The sequence below is a fragment of the Typopeltis vanoorti genome, chromosome 1 (genome assembly GCF_054136105.1).
Source record: "Typopeltis vanoorti isolate ZY-2024b chromosome 1, IOZ_Tvanoo_1.0, whole genome shotgun sequence".
NCBI classification, from domain to species: domain Eukaryota; kingdom Metazoa; phylum Arthropoda; class Arachnida; order Uropygi; family Thelyphonidae; genus Typopeltis; species Typopeltis vanoorti.
Window position 1 is genome coordinate 144,014,285 of NC_143549.1, and position 16,139 is coordinate 144,030,423.

At 34.3% G+C, this 16,139-nt stretch overlaps 1 protein-coding gene across 1 annotated transcript in view; it reads left to right on the forward strand.

Annotated features, from left to right (window-relative positions):
- The window catches only part of LOC150110503 (TNF receptor-associated factor 5-like), a 101,643-nt gene that overhangs the window by 32,604 nt on the left and 52,900 nt on the right, over positions 1 to 16,139 (forward strand). The window contains exons 2-3 of the mRNA XM_090394227.1: positions 4,114 to 4,218; positions 14,470 to 14,631. Coding sequence (XP_090250353.1) covers positions 4,114 to 4,218; positions 14,470 to 14,631 — 267 coding nt within the window. The remainder of the gene's footprint in view (positions 1 to 4,113; positions 4,219 to 14,469; positions 14,632 to 16,139) is intronic.

A 16,139-nucleotide genomic window follows, 5' to 3' on the forward strand; every position in this document is an offset into this window, starting at 1 on the left:
TTCTGGGTGATGGTTAGAGTATGGAATATTTGGGATTTCTGTGGGGACCCATCCACCACTGACGTCACGTTGTGTCTTTGGTTCGAGTGTGGAATTGTTGGTAAAGTTTCGAGTATGGAATTCTATGGGTGATGGTTAGAGTATGGAATTCTGACAAGTGAGATGAGTTTTTTGTTCGCGTGTGGCATTGTTTTTTTTTCGTTCCTGGCATTAATTTCACAGTAGTGATTTTTTTTTTAAATTCGTTTATTATGTTACGTATTTTTTTCAACACATAAATAATTATTTATTATTATTTCAACTGACTATTAGATCTGGTACTATAATTTTCAACTTAATTCCTCTGTTACAACTTCCAAAGATTATACTTTGGAACTGCCATATTTTTCTTTAGCATTAGTAAGTTTTAACTCTCCGAGCAATTCACAGTTGAATTCACTTATTTGAAGAAGACGATTAGTGTTTTCAGTTTAAAAGCAAAATAATTAATTACTAGATATCAGTTTTCCTCACTTTTTTCCCTTTCGTTCCCTGCATTAATTTCACAGTAGTGATAACACATGGCAGTAAGATTTGGTAATTTTAATGTGTGATATTTTATATCTACATCTGATAAGCACAGACAGGGATGACAGTGACATTCTATCTCCACTCCTTTACCCTTACTCCTATTTGGTTCTTAGTGCCAGAATTGTATTAAGGGATAAAATTATGAATTGATATATCAACTTCTAATAATAGTTATTTATTATTATTTCATCTGCATATTAGCTCTGTAGTATACTTTGTTAATTTCTATGTTACAAGGTTCCAAACATTTAAAAATCTAGACTATAGTGTTATCTTTATGTGAATTTAAAAGTCAACGGTGTCTAATCATGACTCATATCCTACCTTTTGATGTTTATGCGCGGTCCTTCTGTGATGCTAATGACACCAACATTCTATTTGAGATTATCAGTTCTGGTTTTCGAGTATATGGACGAAACGTTTACAGTAGGGTATGTACCAAGGACAACCAATATCGATTTTTTATGAACAGGTTTGCCTATTAAAGATATCCACAAAAGGAGATAGCAATCTGTCACATATCATGTGGTTCTAGAGCCTATTTATCAGAACACTTCCCCAGGAGGCTCATTTCAAGGTTCACAGAATTTCCGTACCCTTCATGTTCTCCTGATCTCACATCACTTGACGCCTTCGTTTGGGGTATATTGAAGGAATGAGTATTCCACCATCACCCGCCTTCATACCTTGATGAACTAAGGAATAAAAATACACAATGCGTCCAGCAGATGTCCCAACCCTTCTTCTCTAAGATGACAGAGAACCTTCGCTTGGCTACGAAACCTGTCTTGAAAGAGCATGTAATTTACCGTCGGCAATGCTTAATTCGACCAAGACTCCACCGATAGTTGTGGATGTACATATCATGTGTAAACAGATATTTCTTTCTTATTTAACACTTTTACTCTATAACATATATCGTAGTTATTCAGTACTTTTTTTTTTTTTTGCGCCATACTGTACGTTATTCTTGCTTTGTCTTTGTTTATATTTCCGATATAATTATAACATATTTAATGGACCGAAACGAAAAGCACTAATTTCGTAGTTTTTGTTTTTTGTTTGTTTGTTTCTTTCTTTTCTTTGTGTGTGTGTTGTTAAGTTCGCCAACTTTATCCCTAATCTTTCATAGGTCAGATTCGCATAAATAAAAGAAACTCACCTTTTCGTGATGTGTCTATAAATTCTTCTTCATAACAGTTGTAGGTCTGAAACATGAGACAATCGGCTCCGAAACATTTTTATTATTATTTAATTAAAAAAAAATCAAAATTTCAATTAAATAACAACAAAAAATTATAAGTATCGTTGATTTATAACATGAATTGAAACTGAAATAAATGTCATCAGTGAAAGACAGACAGTAAATGTATGAATACAATAAGAAGAAAAAAAAAACGTTAAAAAAATCTAAGTATTTCTCAGTCGCACCCAAAATAATTCAAGCGTTCCTTACAAACTAAAGTCTAAATCCACTAGCATAAAGTACAATGCTAAATGATGTCCGCCGTGTTAAGAGGAGAATATAAACGAGATGAAGGAATTCGGAATATAATTGGCCTACTACAAGTATCATCAGTTAACGAATGCATTAGCTTATTCATGTTGCTTATTATGTAAGCAGCAATTTCATGATAGGCAACCTATTAATCATCCAGTCACTCACGACTATGCACTTGAGTGTTATGAAGGTACAGTTCCTCATCCTCTGTTCTCTGCAATTCATATTTTATCTCTTTACAGCCTTCCTTTAATACCTTAACACCTGGTTTCACTTGTCTTAAACTTTTAACGATCAAACTTATCGGGCAAGCAGGATCGTAAACCCGATTATCCAGACTGTCTGTTGGTCAGTGCCCAGCAGTCGTTAAACACGTTAGGGAAGGGCAATGGTTGGTCATCCACCTCGTTAGTTGTTCTTTTAAATCATCTCTAAAGCTATACAAAATCTAAATATATGCGAAAACATGCTCGATTTTATTTATGATATGCTTGTAATTACTATAACATCGTCTCTTTAGGCATTTCCCCCATGCATTTTTTATTGCCATTTCTGTTTGCCGTCATGGCTTCGAAAACATGCAGCACCAGACGGAAGTTCGTTCAGGTTAACTTTGCATTTAACCTTGCCTTAGATAGCGCACATATGAGTCTAGAGCTTGGAACAGCTACAGCGCATGATCCGTTTTTGCTCACACCTGTTTATATTTCGATAACAAAAGAGTGAAAAAACTACGTTAGGTTGGATCGTCCTCATAACCTGCTTTCATCATCTCTTCATATCATATTTGGTAACGCATACACCTGAATATAACTATATTCATCCCTTCCCCCCTCCCCAGTCCTTTTGTTTTGATGATATCAAGTAGTCTGGCACGATTATTATGTCGTACACAAAGAAAACATCGTTGCAAAGTGATATGAAGGTCTGCAGTTCTAAAATTAGCTAAGAATTATACGACACAGAAAACCTCGATATAAAACTAGAACAGGAAATGCTAGTATTCCCAATTTATTTATATTCAAGATTAGTATTAAAGAAAGAGAGAGAAAAAAAAAAGAACAATAGTTACATAAAGTAACTTAAACTTTGAAGATGCAGTGTAATACTGGATTGTGTTTTTGAACTCGCAATATTCGCATCATTGCGTAAACGTACTGGTACCTTTTCGGACCATATCCTCCAGTTAATGTTTGCAGTCTTGCAAAGCATGTATTCATTATTTTTTGCCAGTAAATAACCAGTGACTTTATAAACGTTTGAATGGCTTGAGTCGCTATTTGGAGTACGAAAAATAAGTGTACAAAATACTTTGATGATAAGCTATGGAATCATTGACTAGTTTCTTTCTTTCTTACTGGAATCAAATTAATGACAGCTGTACCTGAATCTTAGAAATTTGTTGGTTTTGTTATTTATCAATTTGCGCAACATAATTATTGTCGTTCAGATAAACAAAACGTTACATTTTTTTAAAAAATTATAATAATTTATTTTTGAAGTGATAATTAATATTTATACAAATATAAAAATGTTTAAACGAAATATGTAATATAAGCAGACAATAACTGTTAGTACGCACCTGTTTTGCCGATTCCATAGATGTCGTTTTAGCGATCAACAAAACAGGTATACGTGCTAACAGTTATCGTCTGCTTACATTATACAAAAAACTGGTCTAGAGATACTTCGCTCAAATTTTTATCATAGGGTAAAACGGGAAAATAATGTAATTCCCCTTGTATGATAATTAAGCATTGTCCATTGCAAACGACCGAATCATATAAAGTCAAAAGTTGTGTTCAAGTTATCTTATCGCATTTGTGAAGGGAACAAGGTGCCACATTGACGCTAGGAAATGACGTTCTACGAAATTCATGCCATAAATTTCTTTCCACCCAGTTACTTACTTTTCATCCATGCAAACGATCTCATTATGTATTCCTTTTATGTCGTGTGTTGCTCTCTCTTTCTCTGCACACGCATATAAATTCTAGAGATTTACTGCATGAAAATTAACATTAAGATTCATTTCATTCCAGTTATGTCTCGACAAGGAGATGAAGAACAAACTCGTGCAGCTGGAAGTCTATTGTCTTCAAAAGAAGCAGGGTTGTAAAAAGACGGTATCACTAAATAACCTCGAGGTATAGTATTTTCAATTTTCGTTATGCTATTATGGAATCGATACAGAAATTCAACATCTGTATCTGATTCTTAATACAAATAGTGTGCTATATTCCCCTGTATACGGCAGTAATATTTCCTATCGATTTCTGCAATGTTGCATGCGAACTCTATTTGACATGCAGTTACTTCATTGAGAAACAAAACGTGAAACCTCCCTCAGGTGGTTATGCCAACGTATGTAAAAACACTGCGACCTATTGACCCATTTTGCCATATGTGATACAAAGAAGTTTCTTTGCGGAGGAGGATATAGTATAGGGGTAATATTTTTATAACAAAAATTATAAATATTATAAAAAAATAAAATTTTTGCGAATATACGAGGCTCCATGAAAATTGCTGGCAGGTTTTTATTTTTTCGGTTTGTGAAACTAATAGTAAGTGCATTAAGATCTTCGGTGTCCTGAGACTTTTGCATATTAAAATTCCAGAGGGTGCTAAAATCTCGAGACTTTAGCACCACACAGAAAACTTTTAATTGTGAGTGGTCTCTTTATACCTAATTTTTTAAAATATTTTCTTACTTCTCAGCAGGGGCCTGGAATGAATTTTGTAGTAACTGCGTAGTACCTTCACATTCATTTTGATCTTGAATTATGCATATATATCGCAGATTTCTTAACATACTTAATATAGTGCTTAGTAAAATAGATCGTTTGGTATATTAACATTTTTAAACAAAGGTTCAATCAAGAAAAGGCTCTGTCCATTCTTGAACCGATTACTACGCAGACTCAAACACGTGTCAGAAGCTAAGACCTAATTAGATCATAAACATTTATTATCCATTGATATTTTTGGAGGAAAGAGTAGGATGCCAAACCTTTTTTTATTATCCCCCCCCCACCACCACCAACGCTTGTCTTGGGGCTAAGCTATCCGATTTAAAATAAAGAACGCAGGGTTTTTTCTCCTGGAACTCAGAATTTTCATTCTGCAAAACAGGAAAAGCTGACCCAAGAACACACGAGTGACATTTCCCAATCCAGCAGGGGTGGAAAATAAAGAGGTCTCTGTATTCCAGTTCGCTTATACTAGTGGGAAAAAAATTAGATGAGATGATATATACACACTAATATATACCATATGAGAGGATGTATAGTGTGGTATAGTAGTCAGTGTTGTTCGGTTGAAGTATCATTTTCTTGTTGTGCCTTTATTGCTACAACACATCTCTTTGGCGTGCTGGAAATCAGATTATGTACAATTTGTACTGAGTTCTTGACATTCTTTCATACATTCTCAATCAGGATTAAGATTTGGGATGTTACCAGGCCGTAGTAGTATTCTGATATTTTGTGTCTGCAGTTAAGTTATTCTTATATCTAAAAGGCGATGATATGCTAGTAGAAATGAGAAAATTGCACTTTCAGTTAGTAATAATTGTCAGTAAGAACAGTTTTTTTTTTTAGCTCCATAACATGGCACAAAATTTTAAATGCAGTTTCTAAGTGCATCAAACTTGCCCAGTAATGAATAGCACTAACTGTATTTTCAGGATTTCAACATAACCACAGTTATGCGTGTTCGTTTCAGGAAATGTCTTGGGGTATCCTTCAGAGGTTTGGTGAGAAGCCTTCCGATGTGCACATTTGCTATACTGAATTTCATCTGAACTTAGATGATCTACTTAAACGATGTACTGTGTACATCGAACTATCGACTCATCTGAAAATATGATAGTTTTCACGATTTGAATTTCACCTAGTTTGTGAAATTCCCATTTTAGAAGTGAAACACACTTTTGTTTTTTTTAGTCCAAATGGATGTTTTCGCAGACGATAATCTTTAAAGCTACCGTCCACTAACCGATCTAACAGTAATGCTGTAACTCCTACACAAATGTCCTACTGAAAGTTCAGTTCATTTAATTTAACCTTGAGATTTTGTGATAAGTACTTCAAGGTACCAACCCAGTTTTTCGTAAATAGCTTTGTCCTTCCACTTTCAGATTTCTTTTTAACATTACTTCTTGCATTTTTTGTTGAAGAAACAGTATCTCATACTGTCACCGTTGAAGGATGGTGATCCAATTTTTTTGCTGTTATCTCTCAATGAATATTCCTTCTAACAAAGCCCAATAGCAACATTATTTTTTTAAACGTTAACTATATCATGGTTCTCCCAAATTCACGATAACATCAATAGCTGTAGCTTTTGTGCACTCTTAAAGACGCATTTGGGTTTGTAGATGATGCCATACCGAATCTATTATGCAGTTCATCATTACCCAGTGTAAGACCATCATATAGTACTTTGGAAGTAAGTATCCGACTAAAAAATTTAACTACCATAATTCTGGATCAATGGAGTTGAAATATCATAAATATCGGAAGACAATGCATATTTTTAAAACGTATACATCTCAAGGAAATGTTTAATTCAAAACGAAAAAATAAAAGTGGAAATCATGACTTATTTCCCGCTGTAAAATTCTGTTGAAAATTGCTTGTTTTTCTTTGCAAGTTTTTGTGATTCACTGAAAACCAGAATGCATTTCATTCAGCTGTCTAAGTACGTTGACGGAGCCGATTAGTATGTGGTGATCATCAATTTTTCTCTAGCGAAGCGCAGATGTTGCTCGCACTACTTTCCTGGTATGTAGAGAAAGTGTCTCAAACTTCCTAGTATTACCGTCACGCTTTTCAATTTCACCATGCACACGCAGCAGAGCTTTGACAAGATTAATAATAAACGATGGAGTGGACATCGTGAGAAAAACTGCAAATGGCACTTTCAAAGTAACACTTGAAGAATATGAGAAGTGGATAAACGAAAAAGACATTGTATAGTGATCAAAGTGACATGTAAGCAATGAAACAAATGTCATCGATCTCTTTCAAATCACATTTGCTCTTTTAAAGGTTAATTTGTAATGTCCTGTGAAAATCTTGGACAATGAATGCTATTTGCATTTGTCTCGATCTTACAAGAAGAATGAACAAAGTAATCATTCTGAGTGAATTGCGTCGTGGTAACTAATAGGAAACTTCACAGAGAAAAACGAGGTTATGCGGTTAGTCTCAAGGAAACGTTTAGCTGAAAGCCGGTTGTGATAAGATGCGAGAAGTGTATCAAGGCCTCAGACATGGTGTGTGTGTGTGGGGGGGGGGTTAAGTGGACATTGGCTTTTTTCTTCGAAATCGAACAAAATTTGGAAGTTTAGTTTAAAAAGAGAATAGAAAAAGGTATCAGCTTCCTCAAATGATGAATTAAAAAGTTTGTCTTGTTCCGATGTCCTTGTTCCAGATGCTCATCGTATCTGACGTTTGAATCTTTCCCTTTTCTACTTCCTAGTGTTTACTATTTTTCATCCGGGACAGGAACTTGAATTTATCATGCTTTAAATAAGCTGATTCATCGTTATGGAGTTCGATTCAATAAATCTGTCGAGTTCTAGGAAGTCATTAATTCGTACTGAATGTTCTCTTTGAAGGTGTCAACTAATCTCATTCTCGGCGTGATTATAATATACAGTACATGTTCCAGAGCCTAGTTTTACAAGAATATCAACCGCTGCAGCATGACTGTCTCTTTCAAGTTGACTCAATTAGTGATGGTCATGAGGACGTTGACCCTTTTTTTTTTTTCCTTTCCTGGATGATCTTTGAGGTTTTTCCTTGAGTCATAAGAGATGAATAAAGAGGCCATCTTGCGGCTTAAAGCAAATAATCAGAAAAAAAAAAGTGAATGAATGAGAATTTTTATTGCGAATTCATTTGTTTTTAACCTTCATTTGAAATCTTAAGAATTAGCTTAAGCATATATAATCTTAGATAGGTTTCAATTCCAGTAATTAAGTACAGCTATCTAAAGTTCTCCTGTCATTATTAATTAGGTAAATAAAATAAACAAATATAGACTTGTGTAATGATTATCTTATGATGGTTTAGCGACCGACTAATAGATGGCGAGTTATAACTGACGGTTTGCCTCTTGACCAAATATGGCGTCATGTTTTTTTTTATCTCATTGCGAAGATCAAGTTACTACTTTATATGGAATGTTTGGCTTAATTATAAGAAGTCGAATGCGCAGGCACGACGGGGGGGGGGGGAAGAAAAGCCATCGCTTTAAGTAAATAACAGCTCTTTATTCACATTTACTAAATAAATAAATTTTCTTTTATATTTTAAATAAAAGAACAGGGAAGTTCTATGAGAAACGGAATTAGTAAACTCAAAACTCTACTCCTAGATTTCTCAAGGATGGTTTGATGTTATGGATTTAATTTATATACTGACAAATGAGGTGCAAAGATCATATGAATAACGAAAAGTGAGAATAATTACCTCTTTGCATCAAGCTAATATAGAGTGATAATGTCGTGATATTTGTTTTTTAGTTGGAAAGACCCTAAATCGAATCTCATATCCGATGCTAAGTACCTACGGTACCTATGCTAAGTTTACATACGGTCTTTCAACTGAACATGGGTTGGCCAGTCTTATACGACAGTGGATGGGTTTTCCTCTCGGAAACTCAACTTTTTGATTTAAAAAGAAAGACAAAAGGCCGAAGAATATATACAATTAATTACATCATACGCTGGTCTCGGTCTTATTGCTTTCACACAACCCAACCCATCCCACCAGGGCTGAGAACTAAGAAATGCATGTTTTAGTTTCGGTGAAAGTAAATTCATAACCATCATGTGAAAGGTCAACTGCAGGTATCGGATGAAGTGAGGAATTTAGGTTTTTTTGCAAACATTAGAGTAACATAAGCCACATTCGAGAAAGTTGGTCCCAAACATACAAGAAAGATATATAGCAAGAATTGAATGAGAGATTAACGTGGTTCTGACATGCCAGATGGTGAGAAGGTTGTAATATTATTTGTTCTGGAGGAGGATAGTTTAAATCGTTTAAAGCTAGCTTGTGTGCATTTTAAATATTTATTATTATTATCCTCGGATCCCCACGGAAAGTTGTACTATCGTGCACACCTCATCGAACCACACCTTAAATTCATTCAGTTTTCTTACTCAGCATACTCTAAGGCGATGCATGTCACTCCCTAGCCACTCTCCAAGCAAAAAAACTCGACCTTCACTCCCCTGCTCATGCCATAAAGAATATCATAGAGATGACCTATTGTTCTGCCTCTTCCCAATTCTATAAATCTGATCTTCCACATTAATCCAGTAACAACTCCTTATCAACTTGTATGTTTTAGTCATATCTCCTTCCTTCTTATCCATGAGGCTCTGAAAATTGTATTTCCTCAATTTTTTTTCGTACTCTATATTTAGACTTCCTGTGAAAACCAGGTGACTATATCTACTCACAATAGGATATATAGAAAGATATAAATGGAAGCCACATTGATTTAAAACAAACAAAATGGATTTATAAATGGACACTACAATCATCTCATCATTGTCATAATCCGTTGTGTTGTCACAGTTTTAGCAATACTTGCCTAAAATTTTAGGTCCTCATCTACCATCGGTCCTAGATCTCTTATCTCCTCCACCTGCTGTACGACATACCTATCAGATATTTACTCTATATCCCATTTTTGCTTTTCACATTTTTAAAATCATACAAAAAATCTTTTTTTTTTTTTTTAAATCATACACTCTGCAATATTGACATGGTAACTCCACTCGCTTGGTCACTCATGATACAGTCTATTGAAATTCTCCAGTCGAGCTACAACCTCTTCTGCTCATCGGAATTCTTTACAACTTTGCATTATCTTCAGACAATTGCATAGCCCCATTTAAACCTCTCCCAATATCATTAATATGAAAGATAACAACGGTTCCAAGGAAGAGCTGCTGCTGGCATACCACTAGTGACTATCTTCTTCTAGAATGCTCCTTTCTCATACACACTTTAAGTACATTTGCTGCTTTTCATATCAGATTGCTCGTTTCCTCTCCGAAGCATAAATCTATTATCTAAACCCATCCGTTTCAGTTTAATTGCCTGTTTTGTCATGTGGTAATCGATCAAAGGTCTTTCATATACAGGTTTTGGTCTAATCTGATTTCATACAAGACCTCCATAAGCTTATTTTGCAATAACAAACCTGCATTTTCCATACTCCATCTAGATTTACATAACACCACACCCACGAAAAATTTAAACCCATATTACATCATTTCACTGGGCTGACCAGGAATTGGTCGTTATAGATTAATATTATAGATAATATATTCGAGCAACAAAGAAAGAGTTTAATACCCCACAAATTGAATGAGTTATTTGCAGATATAAATTTTCGCAACATACCATGTATATTGTAACTCTTAAAATTTCTGGAACCCAAGTTGAAGACGAGTCTTTCATTTTATCTACTTATTTTTAAGTTATATTTCTGAACATAACTCAAGTGATAACGCATAAACTGCAGTCTTTGATTCAGCAAATTAAGAATGGCTGTCCAATTAAAAATACGAAGACAAATGGCAATTCAGAATATCATGTTGCTTCACTCGATTGTGGACGTAAGAATCTATAACATAACCTAATTCTTGCTAGGGAAACAGCCTTCTTATGGCTTGCCAAAACCTTTAAAGAAAGACATTTTCTAAATGTGCAGTTTTTGCTTTCGTTGGAAGTGTCCATCTTGTGTCGAACAGTTCCATCATTTCATTCAGGATGCTGCAGAATATCTTTTTGTCATGACCTACTTTTACTGTGAGCTAAAGAGAATTAAACTGATTTTCGTTAGCCTTTCTTACAATTATACAGATTCAGAAATGTTAACCAGTGAAATATATGAAAACTTAATTTTCGCTTGATCCACAAGAATCTGCAGGACCATTTCCCCTTCATATTAATTCGGTCACATATATTAACATAGCTATGCAGTGGGGCTTCTCCTGTAGTGTAAAGGTAAAATACACAAGTTACACAAAATACACAAGCTTTCGCTGTAGCTTGATTAAAAAAAATCAAAAAAAAAAAAAATTCCGAATCACCTCACTACAGTGTCACGAAGACAAACCTATAAATGTTTGTTATTTCGTCTCATTTAGCTAACATTCTAAATAGCGAACTTGTTCAAATGCTTATTTTGAAAGAACTAGCTTTAAACGTAATAAAGGCTTGCAAATCAAGCCTTTATAATAAAGACTTGTTTGCAAAATTGTTTATTTCTTTAATAGTACTCTTGAAGGTTATTAATAGCCCACAAGTATTCATTCTTCGTTTAAAGCTGGTCTATAGCTGTTACTAAATGTGAATGACATTGACTAAGTGTAAACCAACTTCGAAACATGTTTAACAAGTTATGTTTTTGTAATTTTCGTTGGTTATGCTTCTCAGTTTTGAACTTCACCATATATAGCAGTAAATTTTCTTCTTGAAGGACAAAAATGTAAAACACTTGTCTTTTGTTCTCCAAGGACAAAAGCTAAACAGTCCTCCGGAAGTTTAAAGCAATCTTAACATTATAGAACTCGATTTACCTACACGGCACCCATGTGGCGCCTCTACAAGAGACCAACGGGGAATCCACTGACTGCTAAGAACATTTTACGAGTACCTCACTCACCTGTTCCTTCCCACCAAACTGCGCTTTCTGACAACTATGGGAGTTAAGTCTCCCCGACGCCCGGCCTTCTTCGAACAACCCTGATAGTTTTTGCCATTCCATTGATGACATTGCATTAAGGTATGATTGTTTCCATTCCTTTTTCATGTATTTGATGATAAAGTGAATGTCTCAAAATAAATTTTACGGTTAAAGAGCTAAACGTTTGATTACGTTCATCTTACTTCATTCTATAATGTGATATTTCATCTTCAAATGTTATCCGCAGACATGCTGATACTCCAATAAAATGTTTTATGGCAGTACTACTTTCCTTTGTTTTAGTGAAGGAAAGTAAGAAGTCGTAAAATTGTATAAAGATTTACTATCTGAAGATTGAATAATTAATGATTCACCTGTCTTTAATTGTAAGTTTCTATTTCATCAGAAACGGAATAAGGAATTCTAAGTTTGATTTAACGCTGCTTTACTAACTTTAACCACCACCGTATCTTCAAAAAAAAAAAAAAAAAAAAACATCACTTGCATATTATATTTCAGTAACCGTTGCCTTTGTATTGAACAATTTCCTTTTGATACGCGGTGCTGTCATTTGGTGCAATTAGTATCAGAGTATTTAAAAATGGGTATTATAAGAGTATACTTATATATTGAACTGTCTTGATCACCCACATTTCTCAACTAACTCGGGAGTTTTTTAATTTCTGGATGTTGTTTCTGAATTCAGAACTATTGAGCTAATCTAAATCGATATTATTCAAAAATCATGATTTTATTTAGAACTTTAAAAAAAAAACACTCTTTAGATTCATGATTTTAAAACATGGCCTACTTATTTAAATTAAAAAAATATATATTTAAATATAGTAGTGCGTGAAGTATTTTTCATGAATCGATTCTGGTATGTTTTTTCTCATTTTCCGTATAATTTACTAAGACAAGTTGATTGTAATGACATACAGTAAATCGATACCCGTTAAAAATAGATTTGTTTCCCATGTTATTTTCCTCCCATTAAGGACTGGGAACCTATAACACATTGCAGGTGAGCTAATGAATAGATAAGCTGGGAATGCTGCTCTTGAGACCAAACCTGTTTTTTAACACCGTTTCAGGCCTTTACTAAGCAAACCACTGTATCGTATAGGGCTGGTAAAAATCTATTATCTGAAGAGCCAAAATTCCTGAAGGTGATTTCAAAGGCAGCTTACTTGTCGGTGACAAAGAGGAAACTTTATCTATTTTGCCAGCAATGTCACAGTGGATTCTTTAAAGATTTAATTTATTATGTTAACTAGCATAATTTTAAGTCCAAATACTTATTTGTCGACTTTTTATGACATCTTTATGACATCAAGTCAGCGATGTCATAAGGCTTTGAAAATTATCACCTAATAATTATTTAAAAATAACCTGAATAAATGTACAAAGCTGTTAGCTTATCGAAAAGCATTTGTATACAACCATGCCACATTGAGATTTGAATCTGATCACATTCTCTCCATTACGAAGTCCTGGGTTTTACATGCTACCTCACCGAGGCACATATCTCACAATATGAAAAATAGTTTAACAGATATCTTGTGAAAATATGAAGAAGAGTAATAATTCTCTCTTGTTTTTAATAGTTTAGCGAAATAAAAATTTCGAGAATCATGAAAATTTCGTAAGGTAAGTTGACCAGAGAGCTTATGGGAATACGCTCCCTGGCATTCACGAGTTACCGTAGTGTGGACCACTTAGAACACATAGGCGCAACCGAAGCGTCTACATGTTCGCCTTAAAACCTTTTATCGATCCATTTTGACAAGGTCTCACTGAAAATGAGAATATATAGACGCTTGGGCGGCGCCTATGTCTTTTAAGTGGTCCATACTAAGGCAACTCGTGAATGCCGGGGAGTGTACTCCTGTAAGCTCTCTGATCAACTTATTTTTACGAAACTCATAGTTTCTACATTCGGCTTTGAAATAATGATGGATCTAATATCCACTTAATTTATATAATTTTATATCGCCGAATCATTCTAGATTGAGAATCATTCTAGAGTACAGCCATTACGAAAATCTTTTCGCTTGCGCGCTACCATTAAAAAATACTTAGCGATCTATATAAACGATTGTAATCACGTATAATAATTAGTTTCCAGTACGTCGTGGTTTTATTTATTTATTTTCATGAATAAATAAGTTGAGAATTTGTTTCTAAAAGGTGTCGAAAAGAGTGAGCTTACAGGTAGTAGCAATAATCATGGTTCAGGAAAGTTTGTGACTGTTACATCAGTCTTCCTAACTGTCACGTAATGAATGTTAAGAAAAAAAAAATTATCTAGTTTTTATAGTGTCATTAAATCACCATATTCGCAAACCACGTAGTTGAATAGATAAATCTGAAGTAGCTTGAAAAATGCCATGTCTCTAGAGCAAACTTCCCAGATAATATAATCCTGATTAATAGACCTGATTTACTAATGTGTTATGCGTTAACATCTTTCGTGGATAGAAATGACATAAAAAATATGAAAAATGAACAAATAAATAAATCTAAAAGTCTATCGAGCATTTAAAATATTGTTTGCTTCCAAGTTAAAGCGTTTTCTAGAAAAAAATTATTGTATTATTGTTTTAATTCTTATTTCTCAATCCAACAACTTTGCAACGTCATTTTTTGATGCCAGTTATATCGTTTCGCAATTTCAGAAACATTTAGAGACGTGCGGCTTTGTACCTGTGATCTGTCCCTGTGATTGTGGGATTCGTGTATGTAAAAGAGAACTCGCTCGTCATCTCGCAGTAGACTGTGATCGTCGCCTAATGGCGTGCGAATTCTGCGAAGAAGAAATAACTTTTAAAGATGCTGAGGTAAGGTTCAGTACTAGTAAACATTCCTATATTTAGTCATAAATCACTGGATATGATTCTATCTATTATAGTCATTCTTAAGAATGTTGTAATAATTTATAATAGATGTATAAGTACCGAGGATGCAGACGAACAAAATTGACTGCAGAAAAAATTCTCGAGCATCTCGATTCGAATTACTTCCTGTTATTGGTGAATACTGAGTTGAACACTGTGGAACTTATTTTTTATTGAATTCTAAATAAAGATGGGTTTCGTAATTTATTGTCTTGCAAAGTACTGTTGACATCATGCAAAAGACATTTTTCTTCTTCGTAAGGTATTTCCCCATCTGTTTCCATTAACACCATTCCTCGTTTGATTCAGAAAGGAATTTGAATTTAAATTCGTAACAAAGTCTCATCTTCAATGCCGTTCAATATGAACGGCTCCACATTCACAGTTCATCGTAAATGGGGCTTCCATATTTTAGCACTATCACGTCCATATTATTTTTCCATAGGTCAAGCTTGTAAGTGTCTAGTCTTGAAACAAAGTTTTGAGCTGACCTGGACTTCCTTTAATGGTGGTTATTAAAAATCTGCTGATATTCTTTCTTGTAAATTCTTGTGAAGTAGGATCACTTGAATTGTCTTCTATAATTTAAGTTACTTAAAGGATTTTATAGGATTGATGCAAGGGAAATATTCGAGCACTTGGCTAGAGAGGACAGAACAAGGTCATCCCTGGAAGTTGGGTTAGGACGTGGTTAGTAAGGGCGTGAGGACTAGATTATTCGCTTGGAGAGTGGTGAATGAATGGAATGAGTTGCCTGAGTTGGTTGTGAGTGCTTTGTCTGTTAATGGGTTTAAGGAGATATATGATATTGTGTGGACAGATTGGGTCTCCCTCGATGAGTCTTCGAACTCCATGGAGGTGCCCATGAAATAATCATAATAATAATGCACAAAAGCAAGTCGAATAGTCTTACAAAAACAAGTTATATTTCGCCGTCTCTTTGCATAGTACTGTCCATCAGCATTCAGAAACATTCGTTGCTCCTTTTAATAATATTGTCAAACTACGTTCATCTGTACAGCATTACTGATATTTTTACATCTAAGAATTAAGCTACACATTTATATTTCAATTTCGTCTTCAGATGTGGGAATAGAAAATTAATTACATAATGGAATTATAAAATCTATATATCTTAGCCGATGCTATTCAGGTTTTGGTTTCTAGCACTGTTAGATATATGTTCCAAGTATTTAAAAACATAGAAATTATTTTTATTCTATTCTATTTTCGTAAGAATATATATATAATCAGTTTTGAACTTAGATGAATAGGTTATCGCTTTTAAAAATTCACTGACACATGCTTCCAGAACAGGTTGCTAGTACTAATAATTTGCCTACATTTCAAGCAGGAAGTTAACGAAGATGCCTATTTCCAAAATCGTTTTTATTAAAACTATAATTTTGAAACGGCAAATGACAGTGAAACTTAAACTTAAATCTGTGACT